At 36.8% G+C, this 18,956-nt stretch overlaps 2 protein-coding genes across 7 annotated transcripts; one reads left to right on the top strand and one right to left on the bottom strand.

Annotated features, from left to right (window-relative positions):
• Window positions 1-3,454: 3,454 nt before the first annotated feature.
• Window positions 3,455-4,390, top strand: LOC122061151 (non-specific lipid transfer protein GPI-anchored 14-like). The gene is made up of 3 exons (XM_042624353.1): window positions 3,455-3,881; window positions 3,993-4,082; window positions 4,198-4,390. The coding sequence occupies exons 1-3, from the start codon at window positions 3,542-3,544 to the stop codon at window positions 4,338-4,340; spliced, it is 573 nt and encodes a 190-aa protein (XP_042480287.1). The 5' UTR covers window positions 3,455-3,541; the 3' UTR covers window positions 4,341-4,390.
• A 1,419-nt stretch (window positions 4,391-5,809) lies between these two features.
• LOC122060857 (F-box protein At3g58530) lies at window positions 5,810-14,965 on the bottom strand. Of its 6 annotated transcripts, none has more exons than XM_042623944.1 (13): window positions 14,751-14,963; window positions 14,533-14,592; window positions 14,275-14,358; window positions 12,809-12,939; window positions 12,642-12,717; window positions 10,373-10,443; window positions 8,998-9,084; window positions 8,834-8,906; window positions 8,682-8,749; window positions 8,528-8,596; window positions 7,399-7,504; window positions 7,200-7,306; window positions 5,810-6,085 (listed from the first exon to the last, which is right to left on the bottom strand). In XM_042623944.1, the coding sequence occupies exons 1-12, from the start codon at window positions 14,898-14,900 to the stop codon at window positions 7,241-7,243; spliced, it is 1,041 nt and encodes a 346-aa protein (XP_042479878.1). In that variant the 5' UTR covers window positions 14,901-14,963; the 3' UTR covers window positions 5,810-6,085; window positions 7,200-7,240. The 6 variants fall into 6 exon arrangements, with proteins under 6 accessions (XP_042479878.1, XP_042479879.1, XP_042479881.1 ...); XM_042623945.1 differs by lacking the exon at window positions 5,810-6,085 and adding an exon at window positions 6,736-7,028 and having other exon boundaries at window positions 14,751-14,964; XM_042623947.1 differs by lacking the exon at window positions 5,810-6,085 and adding an exon at window positions 6,736-6,997 and having other exon boundaries at window positions 14,751-14,964.
• Window positions 14,966-18,956: the final 3,991 nt, after the last annotated feature.

Raw genomic sequence — 18,956 nt, 5'->3', positions numbered from 1 at the left:
TCTTTTCTGAATTAAATAGGGTCAGTTACATGGATTTGTTAGAGGGTAAAATAATAACAACAATATAAGGAAAGGAACACATTAGTTCCTTAGAAACATTCACCTAAATTGAGTCGGCTACATAGATCTTTGCCCTAAAAAAAACTCTATTTTAAGTCATATTAGAATCGAGACCTAAAAATTTTGCATGTCTTCTCATTCTTCTCTTATGGTCATTTAGGCTTGCACCTTAGCTGTTTTAGCGTCTTCTGTCTGAAACCGATCACTCCTTTTTAGTACATCCTAAGGCCTCTGTTGAACATGATTACACCATCTCAAACGGCTTTCTCGGAGCTTATCCAAAATTGGGGCAACTCCCAGATCAGCTCAAATATGGTCGTTCCTTATTTTATCCTTCATAGTTTTACCTCACATCCATCTCAATATCTTCATCTTTGCTACACTCAACTTATCTATATTTCGTTTCTTGATTATCCAACCTTCTGCTAATACAGTATGAATATGTTTTTTCTAAAGAAAATTAGTGTTTTGAAATGGAATCAGTTTGATGCAGTCTAATACACATCGATATCGACCATCCATTACAATAGGTTTAATCTATTGAGATTATATCACTAAGAATGATGATTACTATGATAATTATGCTTAGTAAAATCAAAATAAATTTAAATTCTCTATAAGAACCCTGCGAATTTGATAAAGGCAATATCAGTACATGGAAGAACCATACCAGCGATCCCTTATTAAAACTTCCCAACTACTCTTATCTCGTCTTTTTCTCCTACCACCACCTCGGGCCCCTTGGGTGCCCATTGTACCTCTGGGACACTATAGTGGTGGCCCACCTTGCATCATAAAATGAAAAATCTTTCTTAAAAAAATAAAAAATTTAAAAAGGAAAGCCCTTGGTCTAAAAAATATGTGATGCCCATCAATTGGTATTAGTCAGATCAATTATATAGAGACCGCAAGGTAATATAATGAAAGTGTAAATCATGCATAGATGACTTCTTTAAAAAAGATAGGCCTTATTTTTCATGGATAAACCGGTAAACCAAGGTTTTAGGTACTGGTATTTGTATCAATCATCGACGATATTAATAAGAAACCTATACGAATTACACTATATTGGGATCAATCATGTGAAAATTTAAAAATCAGTTATTTTTTGGCTATTTTCCTAATCCGATCAATATCAGGTACCAGTGATATTGATGTACGAAATAAATACCTTGATCCATGTGGATAGCACCGTCTCAACAACAACAACAATAATTTGGTCTTTTCCGAAGGGTCAGTTACATGGATTCGTTAGAGGGTAAAATAATAAGAAAAGTATAAGGAAAGGAACACATACGTACCTTAGAAACATCCACCTAAATTGAGTCGGCTACATAGATCTTTGCCCTACAAAAAACTCTATTTTAGGTCATACTAGAATCAAGACCTAAAAACTCTGCATGTCTTCTCATTACTTCTCTTATGGCCATTTTAGGCTTGCACCTTAGCTGTTTTAGCGTCTTTCATCTAAAACTGATCACTTCTTCTTGTTAGTACATCTTAAGTCTTCTGTTGAACATGATTATACCACCTCAAACGACTTTCTCGGAGCTTATCCTAAATCGGGCAACTCTCAGATCAGCTCAAATACAGTTGTTCCTTATTTTATCCCTCATAGTTTTACCTCACATCCATCTCAATATCTTCATCTTTGCTACACTCAACTTATCTATATTATGTTTCTTGATTGCCCAACCTTCTGCTAATACGGTATGAATATGTTTTTTTCTAAAGAAAATTAGTGTTTTGAAATGGAATCAGGTTGATGCAGTCTAATACACATTGATATCGATATCAACGATCCATTACAATGAATTAATCTATTGATATTAAACCACTAAGAATGGTGATTACTATGATGATAATGCTTAGTAAAGTCAAAAAATATTTAGACTTTATAAGAACCCTACCGATTTAGTATATGCAACATCAGTGCATGGGCCAATAGAAGGATGTGTGAGAACATCTTTAATGCATAAGGGTCGAGCAACGTGATCATTTTACTTCGGTCTATATCTAGGCATAAGCAACACCAAATTGACTAGGTTATTTATTTTTTTAAAATCTCTGCCGTCACCTCTGATGGATCTCAAATCTAAACAAAAAAATAAAGGAAAATTATCTTGTACCACCCCTTTTTAAACTTCATATGAGATACCACCTTAAATTTCCAAAAATATCAAATGTACCCTTAAAGTCTAACACCATTAGTTTAGAAATGAAAATTACTTTTTTGACCTTAAAACCAATTTTGAATTAAATCAAAGAGGGATAGATCTTTCAAGATCGGAGCTGTAAACCACCTCAAACACCTTAATGATCTAGTCTTCAACCTGGGAAACTCCAACAAGCAGACAACTTATGTTTGTTTCAGAAACATCCATAAACGTTGAATCTTTAAGGATGAGTTGGGTGAAGAGTTGAGACGGAGTTCAAATCGTCCGATACCCCGGTTCCCCTAAAAGTTCAGAACCAAAATCAAAATTTCTCGCCTGAATCGGAAGAGAAATGCGTACCTGAATCAGAGGAGAAGGGGATTTGGTTAAAGCCCTAATTTGAATAGGAGGAGAAGATGATTTACATCATAGGGTAAAATAACAAGTTTACCCTTCAAATTGAAGGGTAAACTTGTCAATTAAAAAATACCAATATTACCACGTCATCACTTGATGGTTGTAAGCTAACTGAATGAATTTAAGTCTTTTTTTTTTTTTTTTTTTTCAAAATAGGGTACACACTTGATATTTTTGGAAATTTAGGATGTATCTCATATGAAGTTTAAAAACTGGGTGATACAACATAGTTTTTCAAAAATAAAAGTTACTTTATCAGTGATGCAGTGACGCGCAGACTAAAGTTGAATCATTGGTCCCATTCCTATATGAATTTTATTCCCCACTTCACTACCAGACGAAGACATGATATTGCTAACAATTAAGATCATATCTCATCACGGATCAACCCAAAGCTGTCACGGGTCACTAAACCCATCAAATTATTAAATAATTAAAATGGGTATTATTTTGATCCTTCCCACCTAAGATTATCACTTGATTGAATGATCCTACCAATCCATCAGCTTTTACTGATTCCAATTTATGTGATAGAAGGGACCCACAAAATGGATGGATAGTTTGGATTCATGAACATGAAAGATAAACATCAAATGGGTTGTATTAGTTTCTCAATTTACTGACAAGAAGCATCAAATATTTCCTCAGTAGATAAAGCTAGAAAACTCCTATCCCAAGATCTGCTTCACATGTGTAGTCTTTAAGAGGATGGATTGGAACTTTTCAAGTTCTAACAACCAACACAATTATTTTTCCACCACGAAGGTGACTACCTCAAGCCTCCACCACTCTCTTTCTTATCCTTTTCTATATATACAACCTAGAGCCAAATCCAAAAGGAAGGTCTCTCTCTCTCTCTCTCTCTCTCTCTCTCTCTGTTTGTGTGTGTGTGTTCTTTGAGTTCAGACATGGAGAGAGGCCCAAACTATGGAGCTTGGGGACTCTTATACATGTTCTTGTTGATGATGGCAAGCTGGGTTAGTTCAGATATAGCCAAAGATAGGGAAGAGTGTGCAAATCAATTGGTGGGTTTGGCTACTTGTTTACCTTATGTGAGTGGAACAGCCAAGGTACCTACTCTAGACTGTTGTACTGGTCTCAAACAAGTTCTAGACAAGAACAAGAAGTGTCTCTGCATTCTCATTAAAGATAGAAATGATCCCTCACTTGGTATCAAGATCAATGCAACACTTGCACTTAGCCTTCCTGATACTTGCCATGCACCAGCTAATGTTTCTAAGTGCCCAGGTATGTGTGTCTACCCACATCTTCTTCTTGGATACTTCCAAGTAACTTCTATTATTGTGGGTTTATAAGGAAAGCTGTAATTAATTAGTTTCTTTTGTGATTTGATTCCAGAACTTCTACATATGTCTCCAAGCTCACCAGATGCAAAAATTTTTGAGCAGTTTGCAAACAGTAGTAAAGGGAGTGACACAGTTGCCAGTGGTAATGAAGATGGCTTTAATTTCACTTATTATTATAAAAATATAATTAGTTACTGGTTGAGTTTTCTAATATTTCATTTTGGGTAACTGGGTTTGTTCTTTTTGTGTGGTTTCAGTGATAGGGAATAACTCCACCAGTTCCAACACTAGTGGATATGGTGGGAGTGGAGAGAGGAGAATGGTAGTGGAGATGCTGAGTGGAGTTTGGCTATGGTGTTTGAGTTTGGCTTTGTTCTTTATCATTGATGTTTGGAAATAGAAAGGTTCTCATATGCCATTCAATCATAAATTGGATTCCTTTTCCTCCAATAATTCTCATTTTGTCTACAATAGATATGATGGTGAATTGGTGATTTCTTTCTCTATGCACTAGATTTCAGGAAGCTATGCACTAGATTTCAGGAAGCAACCATAAGTAATTTCTTATTACCACGTTTATGACATTTGATTTTTGTAATCATAAATCATTTTATTTTAGTTACATAACAACTTAAATGGGAGGATTGGTGTATTGGTTGGGATTGATCCAGTTCATTCCTATAAAATTCTACTCCCTCTCATTTCATGGATAGAAAATGATTGAATTTAAACTGAAATTTGACATGTGACTAATCTAAACTATCGATGCATTTTTTTTTTTTTTAAATCTACTATCCTAATGGACGCGTTGGCCAACGACCAACCTATTAGGCGTTAGAGGATCAATGGTCACCTATTCCTACACACAACCACCCACTCACATGTGCACCTATTCCTACACACAACCACCCACTCACATGTGCGTATGTCAAGAAGTGTATGCTAAATCAGTAGAAAACATTCAATAAAATGCCCCTTGGAAAGGAATCATTTCAAGGGGCAGAGTAAACATTTAAGAGAAGAAAGGAGACATGAAGAAAGGGAACGATAGCGGAGTCTATGCTCCTCATGGACAGGAATAATTTCCCTTTATTATAATTCTCTAAGTCGTTGGGTAGGACCTCTTTGTCTCTTTCTCATATGAAACGACCTTGTTTTCTGAACGTATAGCAAAAATCACTTGACGCTGCTTGCTCAAGAACACTCTCCTCATTATTATTATTAGAGAAACAGAAACCTAAAAAGCAATGTGATCTCTATACCCAAACAGAAGGAGGGTAAAATAATTGTACCTCATGAAAAAGAAAAATCTCACCGCCTTTGATGATTTTGCATATGTTCCCATTAGTCTATACGCTTGTAAAGGGCTACAATACCTTTTGGGTGACCCTCTCCCTTATTATTAGTATTATATTATTCAGAACCTTACCCTCACAGTAGACAGGACGGAAAATTTCAGGCTGAATCATGGATTCTCTTGTTGTCTAGTGATGAACTTTATTTTATCAAGTCAGATCGAAAATCCTTATCCAAATTCAGATCCACTGAATGAACCATATGTTTACTTTTCCAATTTCATATCCACTGAATGAAGCATATATTTGATTTCTATAATCTGTCATTCCCTCCACCCATGTCCATGTGGAGAAATCGACAGATTTGAAAATTTTTATTACCTTTAATCAGATATTCAAGTAGATCTCTGATGTTATTAATGGTGGATAAATGCAAAACCACTACAATCCCTCAGAAATCACCCTCATTAGAATCTCCCAATCCCCACCTTTTTTTTTCTTTTTTGATAATAGAATCTCCCAATCCCCACACCCAGCAGTAACAAGGAGGAAAAAAGCTGTAAAAGGAAGTCCAAATGAAAAAGCTTTCACCATCAATACAACTTGGCCTGCTCGTGAGGTAAAAATACAATGCAGCGTTAGCCATACAAATGGCAAAGTAATGGGTAGCCATACTAAACTTTAGTTTTAAAACTGGTAAAGCAATGGGTACGCATAGAAGTGGCAAAACAACTTTATTTGAAGTTCAACCACTAGTGTGAAATAAAGAAGAAAAAGTCATATCAACGGACAGCTCAGTGCTTGCCTGTGTTGGAGTGTATTGAGTTCTGGCAATACTATATGGTGACACCTGCAAGTCAACAATACAAAAAAGATGTGTCTTTATCCAACTCAAAGATTGCATTATATATATTTAAGACTTCAACTACCAGAGAGCACTAAAAAAGTTTTGATGGAATGAAATGACATAAGCAAAACGCTGCAATGATTGAAATAGTACAGTTAGCAGTGTCACCGTAAATGGCAAGAGAGAATTTTTATGAACACCGTGAAAGCATAAAATTAATTAAGATTGTCAATTCAGACATTAAATGCTGTGTGCTCCACTACTTTACTTTGTAGTGCTAACTTTTAGTACTAAATTCTTCATAAAAATAAAAATTAAGCATTAAAACCGTTTTGCTCCTGCCTGGACTTAAACCATTTTATCCCTTTTTTAACCACCTCCTCTAATGATTCATCTGGATTTCAGCATTGGATGAGATATTTGCTAAGCCAGCAAAGATTTCACCAGAAGCTGTAGCTGGCACTAAATATTTCTTGGATTTCAGTATAACTGGTTCTAGGCATCAACCCATCTTGCTCAATTGGTGTTACTAGACATCCCCACCCCCCCACGCCCACCCCAAAACAAAAAGAAGTTGAATCTAGAGGTCCTACTTAAGTTCAAGTTGGGTAATCAAATTCAATCAATTATTTCATAGATCATTCTGCAAAGCATTTTAAAATAACAGTATCTTCATTATAAAATTCTAATGGAATCCAATACAAGTAAAATTAATGTAATGTAAAAAATCCAAGAGTGGTGGCACTTCACTAGGTCAGGCCATAGTCGAAAGATCGCGTAAATAAATACATATACCAACAAAATTGGGCCCCTCCATGCAATGCAGCAATTTCTTCCTCAATCCAGGGCAGTTACCCATACATGACATGATGGTATGGATATTCAGATTTTCCTTTTTGCATGAAATAGGCTATGCTTCACCCAACAGTTGTGCAAGGATGACCAGCTCAATGGAGACACAAATATGTCATTAGCACAAAAAAGGCAAGAAGCAGACTAAATCTGTCATGAATATCTCACATTCACTCCAGATTTCATTAAGCTGTTATTTTTCAAATACAGTTCAGTTCACTCAAGCAACTAAGAGCCAAGATAATCAGTAAATAGGTACACTCACAGACGAGAAGGAATATATTAGAAGCTCCTTGGACAAAAGTATTAGCTATGCACTTTGAAGCATCTTAGATGTGGGAACAATTGAAGCAATTCCTCACGGCTCCTTCTCTAGAATAGAAATTTCACATGTTCAGACGGGTCAATAATGTCAGAGCGAAGCACTACCAACTAAACAAAGACTGGGCGAGATTTAGACATACCTTAATTTCAATACACCCATTCACATCTAAGGTTGTCAGTGTGCTCGAGCAGAACCTTGAGAGCACCTCCAGGCACTTGTCAGTCACTCCCTTGATGCCAAATAAGCTATAATATCCACTTTGCAACATTAGTTAATAGGCTATGACCAGGTAAAAGACTTACCAAACCAGAGCTAACATTATTGTCTGATTGGTGTTCCCTGCAATGAGTGCAGTATGAAGGACAAGAGGAGAGCCGTGCTCAGTAGGCCGACGGTGAAGATTTGGCCCGCCTCAGAAAGAGGGACAACTTGCTATGACTTTACATCTTAAGCCACTAGAGGAAAAAAGATGATGCATCACAATATGCTAGTAGTAAAGTGGTCAAATGAAAATGCTGACTACTTTCTACCTGGTTTCATAGTTGTTACGGCGTCAAATCGATCCAAGGCGGTGGAGGGGTGGCTAATCGATTTGGCGATGAATCGCCCGTTTTGGCGTTGCCATGGCGGTCAAATCGCCTATGTGTCATTTTTTATTTTCCCTATTTTCTAAAGTTATTTAGTATGCTATTTTTTTATTTCCGATATTTTCTAAAGTTATTTAGCATGCTACAAGCCTACAATATATACCCTATAACATATAAAACCAACATTAAGCAACATCAAATCATCAAAAATCAACATAGCCCTATCAAAATCACCCTGCATTTTACAAAAAATCGACCGCCTAGTGAATCAAGTATGACCTGACGTCCATGGTGGTGCCATAGAGACACCTATCAGCCAATGGCGACAGTCATTTGTGAGTCACGTAAATCGTAGCACTGCTATGAACTTCTTTTTCAGCCAGGACGCCAAATCGCCGCCTTGGCGACGCCATGACAACTATGCCTGTTTTGATCTAAGATCTATACTTGTCATGAATTAAACATGTATCACTTAAATATTCTCAAGACATACTAAAATTGAGGCACACGAACTGGCCATGTGGCCATCACATGCCAACCAGGTAGGGAATGTCATGGGAAACTACCCAGCATGGTAGGATAGGTTAATTACAATGCATAGTAACAATAAGTCCTGTAATCATGGTTCTGCTCGACACCACTAACTGACTTAACCAAACGAAGAGGGAGCGGGAGTTTCACCTCAGGAATTCAAGATATGGGCAACCTTGTCCGATGGCTATAACTCCAACATCAGTAACACATACACACCTATAAAATATCACACAATCAGCTACAGAAATAAAGGCCCCTGTCCCCCTAACTATTTCTAATGAGCCAACAAACTTCAACTTACCAAGTCAAATTCAGAGATACCAGATTCTTGCATTTGGCTATACAGGAAAGACTTTCATCAGACAGATTCTGGCACAAACATTCCCACAGTTAAAAGTGTAATGTAGTTGCAAACAATGCTAGGCGTGAATTTCCAAGCTGCTTGAAATTTACCTGTGCACCGCAGAGATCTAAAAATTTAAGATGAGTAAGAAGTGCTATCATCTCATATGCTTCATCCGTTAAACTGCATGAACACAGCAGCCAACCCCATAAACAAAATTTTACAAAAAATCCCGATAATACTCTGCATCCATAGCCAAATTTATATAGGATACCTTGAGAGAGCATAAAGGTTTAGATAACGCAGGGAGTGACACTTCAATAATATTTGTTGCAGTCCACGATCTGATATCTTGATGCACCTACAATCAATCAAAGGTTCTGACATGTTCATTAGTCCTAACCAACTGGTCAATCTTTTCTTTTTTAAGATGTAACGAGTACAACAACAACAGAAGGCTAGGGCCTAACCCACAAGGGAACTACAACAAAAGATACAGTCCCCTGTACAAACTGCTTATCCACACCAGCCCTAGCCAATGCATCTGCAATTGAATTGGTGGACCTCGCTCTCCAAGAGGAGAAATGACCTTGACCCCCAAGGGCCCTAGCCTTTCAAATGAAAAACAGATACTGCTGAGGGCACCCAACATAAGTCTGACCCCATTAGATAACTTACAAAGACTCCCTTTCCACTTCCATAAATGTCTAATCATTAGCCAACGCTAACTCAAGCCCCAGGGTGATTTCTTTTAGCACTGCTAATTATACACAAAAAAACCACACCTCCAAGCCCTAATGATTTCTAAAGACACCACCAATACCCACCCACCTGACCAGGATTGCCAACTGCGATTCCATCTGCTTAGAGTTTTAGGAAGGGACTGTTTTCTTGTCCATACCTATGCTCTAGGGTCATCCAACATAGAAAAAGTGGACACTTAAGTGAATAATTACCATGGCCTTGCTCACTGTCGAAATGAAGCCAACTTATTGGATGAGGAGACCAGGATCAGGATCAGCACGATTTTTATTTTTTATTATTTTTTTTGGGGGGGGGGGGGGGGGGGCAGAAAAATGCAAGGTTGAAAACTACTGGTCTTTTGAGTGATTTATGATCTCTTTTAACTAGCTAAAAAGACTCAATTACATTATACTGCAAAATGATCAAGATCACAATACTCACAAGCATAGGCATCGCCTAGCCATCCAGGCACCTTGGTTGTCTTGGGTTGCCTAGACACCATGACAACTATGCTCACAAGCTAACAGGGAAGAGTAATAACACGGAGAGGCTCTTGAAGCCTGACACTAGAGAATGGGAGTGGGGAGGAAGCTGTACTTCTCCCACTTTAGGTCAAGAACCTCAATGCCTCTCTGGACCAGATTCAGACCATTACCATTGTGACAATTGAGATAATGCATATCTCAATCTCAACTCTTCAGCCTCTTTAAAGCTAACAAAATAACTTCATTCCTAGAAAAATGGATTGGGAAATAGGTCTGGAACAAGAAAAATATATGAAATGTTGGAAAAACAATGGAAGTTGATTGGTGAGATTTTCCCAACAAACATTGTTGAACATAGAAATATTTTGGGAATGAACCTATGTGGCAATAAAAAGACCATGAATAGGTTTGCTTACATACCTAGTCAAATTCAAAGACTCCAGCTCTCGGATAGTGTCAGCAATCAAATACATACTTCTATCTGAAATGTTCTGTAATTTCCAAATTAACACATCCTAGTTAGAAAAAGAAAACCTCTGACAATAAGAATTTTAAGTTTCAGATGGAGATGAATAAAGAACATGATTATAAATACTTGCAGAAGGTACTGAAAGTCTGAAATTAAACTAATATCATTTTTAAGTATTATGCAGTTAATGCAGTTGAGGCTCAACTTGTTTCAGTGTAACAAGAGCACAATTTAAAAGAAAAAATATGAATGTAAAATTTGCAGTTATAAAGATTGTTTCATCATAAGTAGACATAATTGATTCTAGTTTTACAGTGAGGCCCACAATATTGTGCCCTAATAAAATAAATTATGGAACTAATATATTTCCATTACTTTATTTTACTTCCAGGGCATTTTACGCTTCAGTTCTGTTTGTTTCTAGGTAAATCCATATAGAAGGACAATTTTCAGGTAAAATCAGTACAAACAAGTGGGACTTCACTTGAAAGTTTTCATTTTCCATGGCTCTTACCTAGAGAAAAATGGAGCCTTCATTTTACTTCCGAGCATTTTGCATAAAAACAAACAGAGCCTAAGGGAAATTAGAAAAATGAAATGAAGAGAAGAGACAGAAAATTCCAATAAACAGATTTCAGATTTTTGAACTTAGCATTCCAGCTTCCATGCCTAAAATCCCAAGCATCTACATCGTTCATCACTATTTGTCAATAATTGACTGCTGCTCAGTTGAATAAACGGCAAGCATTCAGTCAAAATTTCGGTAAAATAATTCAGTTTCGACATGAGTTGAAGCAAAACACAGGGAAGTTCAGATTTCGGCAAAATTTCAGCTCATTTCAGCAAAATGTTACTAATTTCGATTAATTTCGAACATGAGCCCATGTATTGAAGAAAGATTCCAACGAAATTCTAAACTTTAGCCTGAGAGGTCCAAACAACAACAACTCAAACTTATCCCAACTAAATGGAGTCGGCAACATATGGATCAGTGAAAAAAAAAAAAAAAGGAACACAACACCACCTTGTAAACATCCCACCTAAATAGGGTCGGCTACATGAATTCTTTCCCTCCAAACAACTCTATTTGAGGTCATACTAGAATCAAGCCCTCAGTTGTGCATGTCTTTCCTCACCACTTCTCCCATAGTCATTTTAGGTCTGCCCCTAGCTCTTTTAGTTCCTTTAATCTGAATCAAATCACTCCTCCATTCTAGTGCATCCTAAGGCCTCCGTTGAACATGGTCATGCCACCTCAAACGACTTTCTCGCTGATTACATGTATCAGAGTTACTCCCAAATCAGCTCTAATTTGATCATTCCTTACTTTGTCCTTCCTAGTTTTATCACACATCAATCTTAACATCCTCATCTCAGCTACACTGAGTTTATCTATATGATGTTTCTTAACTGCCAAACATTCCGTGGCATACATCATAACCGGTTGTATGACTACAACATCATCAAAAACCTAATCCCAACTTAATGGGTCAGCTATATGAAGATTCCAAGTAAAGACGAGCGCAAGGATCCATGCAAAAAATATTGATGGGTTATGCCTAATTATATAATAAGTGCCGATTGTTAACCTGACGCACCATCATAAAATAGCCACAGGTTTAAGATAGATTATAATAAGGTACCGACTGTCTACCTGACGTACCATATAGATCGGTCAAGCCAAAGCATCCTACATGCATTACGTCCATATAGGAATCCTTTTTTTTTTTTAACAAGATAAAATCAAAGAAAGAGGAGAGTACAAAAATGCTTCCAGTGTATATAACCATCTGCCAATCTAGTTTTCAACAGTATCTCTTGCTTAAAAGTAATTTAATTTTTCCAGCAAATTGCATGACTGTCCTATAAAAATTTCCTTTAAGTTTTAAAGTATTTATCCTAAATGGAAAAAAAAAAAATCTGTTATACTAAAAGGGAAAAAAAGTAAGAAGCAAGGTTACAATCTTATTGTGACCAACCTTGGTTACAATATGTGTGAGAAGGCATTTCAACAAAATTTAACAACCATAGGCTTATGCATGCTAAGCTCAAAAGAACAGAATCTTATTTAAGTCAAATAACAGCATAAGACAATTGTAGAAATGTCACTAGAATGTAATCATATTTGGCGACGTTTTCATATTTAAGGATAAGAAAACAATGTATGGAGATAGAACTCTGCCATATACATGGTTCTAGTTCAATTACAAATCACCTTACCTTGCAGCCACTCAAGTTCAGATCAACCATATGTTTGCAGTTCCTCACAATATGCTCTATACCCAAATCTGTCACCCTGCATTCAGACCACATTTCACACTTTATTAGTGACAAAAAGTAACTTTTATCTCAACGACATATCAAGCATCAGGTGAAAATAAGACTACCTCACATTCCAATAGATAGATAATGCCTTGAGCTTAGGGCAAGCACTAGTTACAGCCTCGGTTCCATTATCAGATATCTTCTGGCAGCCATTAAGATTTAGTGACTCCAAATCTTGGAGTGATTCCATATGCTGTTAAGTCCACAAATCCACAACTCAATACAATAGCAAAATACTAAGTCTTGAAGTGATTCTAATTGTAATGCATCCTTATAACAACTGCAGAGATGTAGTATAGGCTTATTCAAAAAATATTTAAAATAAAAATGGCAACAGATTCCATTAGAAACCTCACAATCAGGAAAAAAAAAGAGAACATAAACCCTTTTAAACTCTAGTGTGTGAAAAAGCTACCAGTGCAATATCACTTCATTGGATCCACTAATTTGTTACAAAAAAACGAAAGGTCTTTTTTGTTAAAAAAAACAGAAAAATCTTTCTGTACGATGAACCCCTTTGCAGTGGTTGTTGTGATGACCCGCTCTTCAGAACTTCTTTAACAATATATGTTTAGCAGCTCAGGACACATTAACAAAAACAAAGTAGCAAATCCATATGGCTCCCATGAATTGAATGAAGAAGGTGGTCAACAGAGTTTCCGTCCTTGAGTGAGGCATTCATACACATTCCAGGAACATTTTCCAAACGATAATATTGTCCATGGTCATTAATCTTTTCCAAGGTTGTGCTTCATATAAGGAAGGCTACCCTTGAAAACCTTGAAAGCCCCAACCAAGTTAACTGGAAAATAGAAAACCTGATTTATGACTGGGAGGGGTTGATTCCTGACTGGGAATTGTTTTCATTTAGTAAGTTATAGAAATAGTTTTTCCATTTCCCTTTAAAATTGTCTTCAAGTTTTGCAAAATGGGAGGATCATCACCACTTGATCAGTGAGGCGGATATTAAAGCGAAATGTTTAAAGAGAAATAAATTACCAGTCGTTTAGTAATCTGTACTTGGTAAAACCCACCACTTCTTCACGGAAGAATACAACACTTTCTTGTTGCTTTATATGTAGCTTGGAATTATGGCACAGAATACCCATCTGCTGGTATTTCTATTACCTCTATATCAGAATTTGTTCAGATGCAGCTAAAACATATACCACGGAGCTGTTACATGGTTTGGGAATATCCAACCCTGAATTCATTTTTAAAATCACCAAAGAGAATCATAGATGATGATTAAACTGGAAAGGGGAAGATGCAACAAATTAAGATGGGCTACTCTCTTCAAATGTCTGAATTTTTCCACCAAATGAATATGAAAATGTAAGAAATATATATATATATATATATATATAAGAAAAGAGATGTATCCTTCAAACAATCTATAACAAATTTTTGATGCTTTCTCAGATAGGAAGACCTTTAGAAAGCAAAAAACCAAACATCCTACAATTGCTAGAGATGGCACAACTTAAATAAGGAACAAACAAGAACTAAATCACAAGTAGAAACACACCTTGCATTTAAGTAGAGTGAGATGTTTGTCTTCAATATCTTGTGCAAATTCAAGGTTGAGCAGTCTCACATGGTGGTATCTGGACTGAATTTTTAAAAATAAAAAATAGAAACAACCATGGGATTGTTATCCATAAGGAGTGTTCAATGCCTCAATCATTTCGGGAAAGAGTAACTGGTCAAGTGCCTTAAACGAAAACACAATTCCAGAAGCATATCTCTTGTTTCAGCAGAAAGAAATATAAAAATAAGTACTAACCAACGAGAGAGCAGAAATCAATCGATCACCAGCATTATTCATTTCGTGCAAATCGATGACCTACACACGAAAATGACTGTCAAATCAAAGAATAGCCAATTTTTTCTCCATTATCGCAGAAACCGTTGAAAGCATCCAATTGAACATGAAATGAAAAATCTCAAGAATTCTCCATAAGCTAAAATGGTTGACGATGGATGAAAGAATGAAGGAAGTACCTGCCAGAGAGATGGATTGGAGACGAGAGTGCGGTACAACCATGGACTGACTAGAAGGAGAGATATAAGGTCTCTCTGAGGGAGTCTCGCGCTTACTATCTGCAGAACACGAGGTATGGTCTCCCTGCTCCAAAGCAGCTCGTCTTCCATTTCTCCGTGCAGAGCTGAGGGGTAGAGAGAGAGAGAAGAAAGCGCGGTCGACTGCTCCAGAATGAAGAAAGGCGAACGGGCCCGAGGCAGACAAGGTACGGAAAATGATAGACCGAATACAGGATCTAGTGAAACGAGTCTAAGACTGAGTCCGAATCCGATTCCAAACTCTAAATTTCGAGGAAGAATGCACCAATGAGATGAGATAAAATGGTATCCATCCAAGAATGAGAGCTGTTTGGCTATTTGTTGTTCAAATTGAATGGTTTCATTTTTGTAATTTTCTAATAGTTCCAAATTGTAAGTCGAATTAATCAAATTTCTCGTTCTATCTCAGAGTAACCATTCACTCGAAACTCATCCGCCTTTATTCCTACTCAAGATCTTCTGTTTTTGATTATTTAATAAATTATTTAATAAAAATAGATTATCTTCTCAAAACTTCTACGATCTACGATCTCTTCCCGAAGAGGACCTTTTTTCAAAGCATAATTTTGAGAAGTTCCACTAACTGCCATGTGGTAATATATATGTAGTGCTCAAATTTTAGCCTCAACGAGGATCCATCAGTTTTTATTAGGTGTCCAATACGGTTGGGTTGTGTTGGGCTTTTGAAGACTCCAGCCCAACCTTAAGTCCCCAAAGTTGGGCATAGGCCCAGCCAGTCCCAAACTCAGTGATTGAAAAATCCAACACCTGCTCTCAGGGTTGGGTTGGACTGGACTGGGCTGACTTTAATTGATCCTCACTGTGGGAAATGAAAAGGAAGATACAAGGGCTATCAGGTTGGGTTGGGCCGGGGAGAAAAAGAAGGAGAAGGTAGGCCCAAGCTTAGATTGAGGCCTCAACACCGACTCAGGCTAGAAATTCCTGGCCTTAACCCACCCTCAAGGCCAGGTATCTGAGCCCAAGCCTTGTTCAGGCTTAGGGCAGGTCAAGGCGGCATCGGGGTAGATATGGCCAAACTTGCACCCCCGTTTTATCCATTTGTAAATTTTCAATCTAAATAGTTTCTTTTATGTGATAAAAATCATAGTCAAAGCTTGACTAAGAGCCCGTTTGATAACGTTTCAATAAACGCGTTTCTGCCGTTTCTGTTTCTAGGAACAGCAGAAACGGTGCAAAAAGCGTTTGATAAAACTATTTCGTTTCACTTATTTTAAGAAATAGAAATAGAATTTTTTACTTATTTATGGTTCAAAAAACGACCCAGGCGAAACAAGTTCAACTTGTTTCGCCATTTCTGGAAACAACTTGTGGCAATTTTTTTACTGGTTACCATCGATTTTTAAAAACATGACTTATCAAACACCTTCAATTCCGTTTCTGTTTCTATAAATGGAAATTTATGTTTCTGCCGTTTCTTGAAAGAGAAACGACATAAACATTATCAAACGGGCCCTAAAAAGTGAGACTCAAATTTCATTGAGAGTTACAACCCAAAGTTTTTTACATGATCGGGATTGTGTATCTTAAATGATCAACATTACACTCATTCAATAAGGTATTATAATCGAATATTCCTATTGAACAACAGAAGCATTGACCGTTCGAGATACACGACCATATATGAAAACTGACCCCAAAAAATTATTTGAAAATCTTTTTTATTGGTAGAAGATTATTTGAACATCACTCTTTTTGGATGGATGGATTATGTTAGACCATTTTCGTTAGAAAAATGAGAGAAAATAAGTAATACATAAGGGGAAGATTCGACATAAGACCCATCATTCATACATAATACCGTCTTTATTATTACATGGTTCAAATTTGTCCAATTGACATGCTTGGTGGCAAAAGTTAAAATGACTTAAAACCAACCACCTTCCGAATGGCTATATTCTCTTCAGCCACAATGAAGAAATTTTTTTGACTAACTTTAGTAACTTGTATGACATCTTAGTTGATTTTTTTTAGGGGTTGGCACTTGGCAGTTGAAACTACCACATCAACCTGCATCTCCATGGCTACCTACATTTTGTAAGCCTTCTCTTATCTAATAAACCCGTGTACTAATAATGATGATAACGACGATATAACAACAATAATAAGAACATCACAACCGTTTTAAACAGGAATGATCTTGAGTTTTTGACTCATTTGATTTAAGTAGATGCATCACGTATTAATCAAATGAGACAGGATAAAAGGCAAAAATAAAAAATAAATCTTATTTTGAAGAACATCCTAAGATAATACTTAAAAGGCCCAGTTCAACTCAATTGTTTTTCCCCCTAAAGATCCTCCCAACAAAATAGAGACCCACGTTTTTTGATAAAATGGATTAATGGAGTAGAAGCCAAGCAAAAAAAAAAAATATATATATATATATATATCTAAGCTGTTTTAAGTTCTGGTGGATTTAGATGGCATAGAATTATTTCACTGTTTAATCTGTCGCCATCGCCACATTCTGGAGAATTTATCAAAAGAAAAAAAAAAGGAATCGGCATCGATCGAGTCCTGAGTCTGAATCAACCCAGAAAATTGATGTGTAGATCCATAAATTTATTTATTTTAACAAGGAACCCCTTGAACCTGCTCGGTTTTATGGTTTAAGTCCAAAGATAAACTCCAGTTATATGCAGCCACACCTAACCCATGTAATAGATCAGATGCGAGGAAACTCAAACTAGAAATATCAATAACAGATAACCCTTGTTTACCTACAAAGATCGATTCATTATGAATACTCATTTGATCTAGAAAATCTAACCCTTGAATCTTTGACCCAAAGCAAACTACCTAAGATACTATTAATGCAAATAATTTGCTAATTTTATTTAGCCTACATACTTCTTTCCTCTTGTGATTTAATTAAAGAGAACGAAAGAGTCTAACGAGGTGGAAGTGGAACACACCCAATAAAGTCAATTTGATTAAAAAGTTAGGTCAACTAACTAGGTATCTGTTAATATGTGTTGTGGATCAAGGGCTTTTTTCGAGTCATAGGAATCGGGATCTCCATATCAAGACTCAAGACCAAGGCAAATCCCAATTCTGTTCAATCTAAAGTGGCCAACCCCGATTCTCGTTGATCCATAAGCCCTTTCTATAATTAGGGTAGAATTTGACCAAATTTGAAGTCTTGACAAGGCCAATCCCAATTCTAATTGATCTATAAACCGTTTATAGGATTAAGGTAGAGTCTAACCTATTATGACCCAGGCTCATCTCGAGTTCAGTTGATTCAGACTCCAAAGTGGTTAATCCCAATTCTGATCAATTTAGCCATTCCTAGGTTTAGGATAGAACCTAATTTATTAGTGCCAAGGCTAATCCCAAATCCGACCAATTTAATTGAGATCTATAAGCCATTTCTAGGGTTAAAAGATAGAATTTGGCCAAAGCAGATCAATTCCTGACTAATTCCAATCGAACCAAATCAAATCGAATTGAATCGAATCAATTGCAATCAATCTACACCCCTAATCGTGTTTTGAATCCTTGCTCGATCTAAGGGTGTAGAATTTGATATGAGGGGGCAGGGACACTGTTTTAAAGACTGGAATCGGATCGTCTGACACGGCTGGTTTGGATTGGAATCGCTCTCGATTCAAGTTCTGGATATGCAGGAGCTACCGATTAGACCCTGATTCCGATTCTAAAGGATAATTTGGAGTTTGGAGCTCATCATTTTTAAATACAAGTCATCTTCCATTCCTCCCCAGAAGATCTTCTCTCTGTTTCCAAAATCTTGTTTCCGTATCTCAATCTCCCTCTTCCCAGTTCCTTAATCTCTCTCTTTCTCTCTCTGAAGCTTTCAGTTTCTTCTTCCTCTTCACTGAAACCCATCATATATAACCATTAAACCAATCATATAATGGTTCTCTATTCGAAACTGCATATGGGTTCCTTTCTCCTCTTCTTGTTCTTCGCTTCTGCTCTCGTAATCTCATCAGTTTCGGCCTCTAATGGCATGACAGTGTATGAAATCCTGACTCAATATGGGCTTCCGAGTGGCCTTTTACCTGACTCGGTGAAAAATTTTTCTCACACTGATGACGGGAGCTTCGTCGTTGAATTGGAGAAGCCCTGTTACGTTCAATTCGG

Source organism: Macadamia integrifolia, chromosome 14 (assembly GCF_013358625.1).
Source record: "Macadamia integrifolia cultivar HAES 741 chromosome 14, SCU_Mint_v3, whole genome shotgun sequence".
NCBI lineage: Eukaryota > Viridiplantae > Streptophyta > Magnoliopsida > Proteales > Proteaceae > Macadamia > Macadamia integrifolia.
This window is presented reverse-complemented; position numbering and strand designations above follow the sequence as displayed.

What these genes read in the sequence shown, in the direction of transcription:
- LOC122061151 (XM_042624353.1), top strand. Translation starts at nt 3,542, where the DNA reads ATGGAGAGAGGCCCAAACTATGGAGCTTGGGGACTCTTATACATGTTC. An exon ending in TAATGTTTCTAAGTGCCCAG is followed by an intron (nt 3,882 to 3,992) that starts GTATGTGTGTCT and finishes ATTTGATTCCAG; the next exon opens with AACTTCTACATATGTCTCCA. An exon ending in GAGTGACACAGTTGCCAGTG is followed by an intron (nt 4,083 to 4,197) that starts GTAATGAAGATG and finishes GTGTGGTTTCAG; the next exon opens with TGATAGGGAATAACTCCACC.
- LOC122060857 (XM_042623945.1), bottom strand. Translation starts at nt 14,900, where the DNA reads ATGGAAGACGAGCTGCTTTGGAGCAGGGAGACCATACCTCGTGTTCTG. An exon ending in TCACTCTACTTAAATGCAAG is followed by an intron (nt 12,940 to 14,274) that starts GTGTGTTTCTAC and finishes TGGACTTAACAG; the next exon opens with CATATGGAATCACTCCAAGA. An exon ending in GAGTCTTTGAATTTGACTAG is followed by an intron (nt 9,085 to 10,372) that starts GTATGTAAGCAA and finishes GATTGATTGTAG; the next exon opens with GTGCATCAAGATATCAGATC.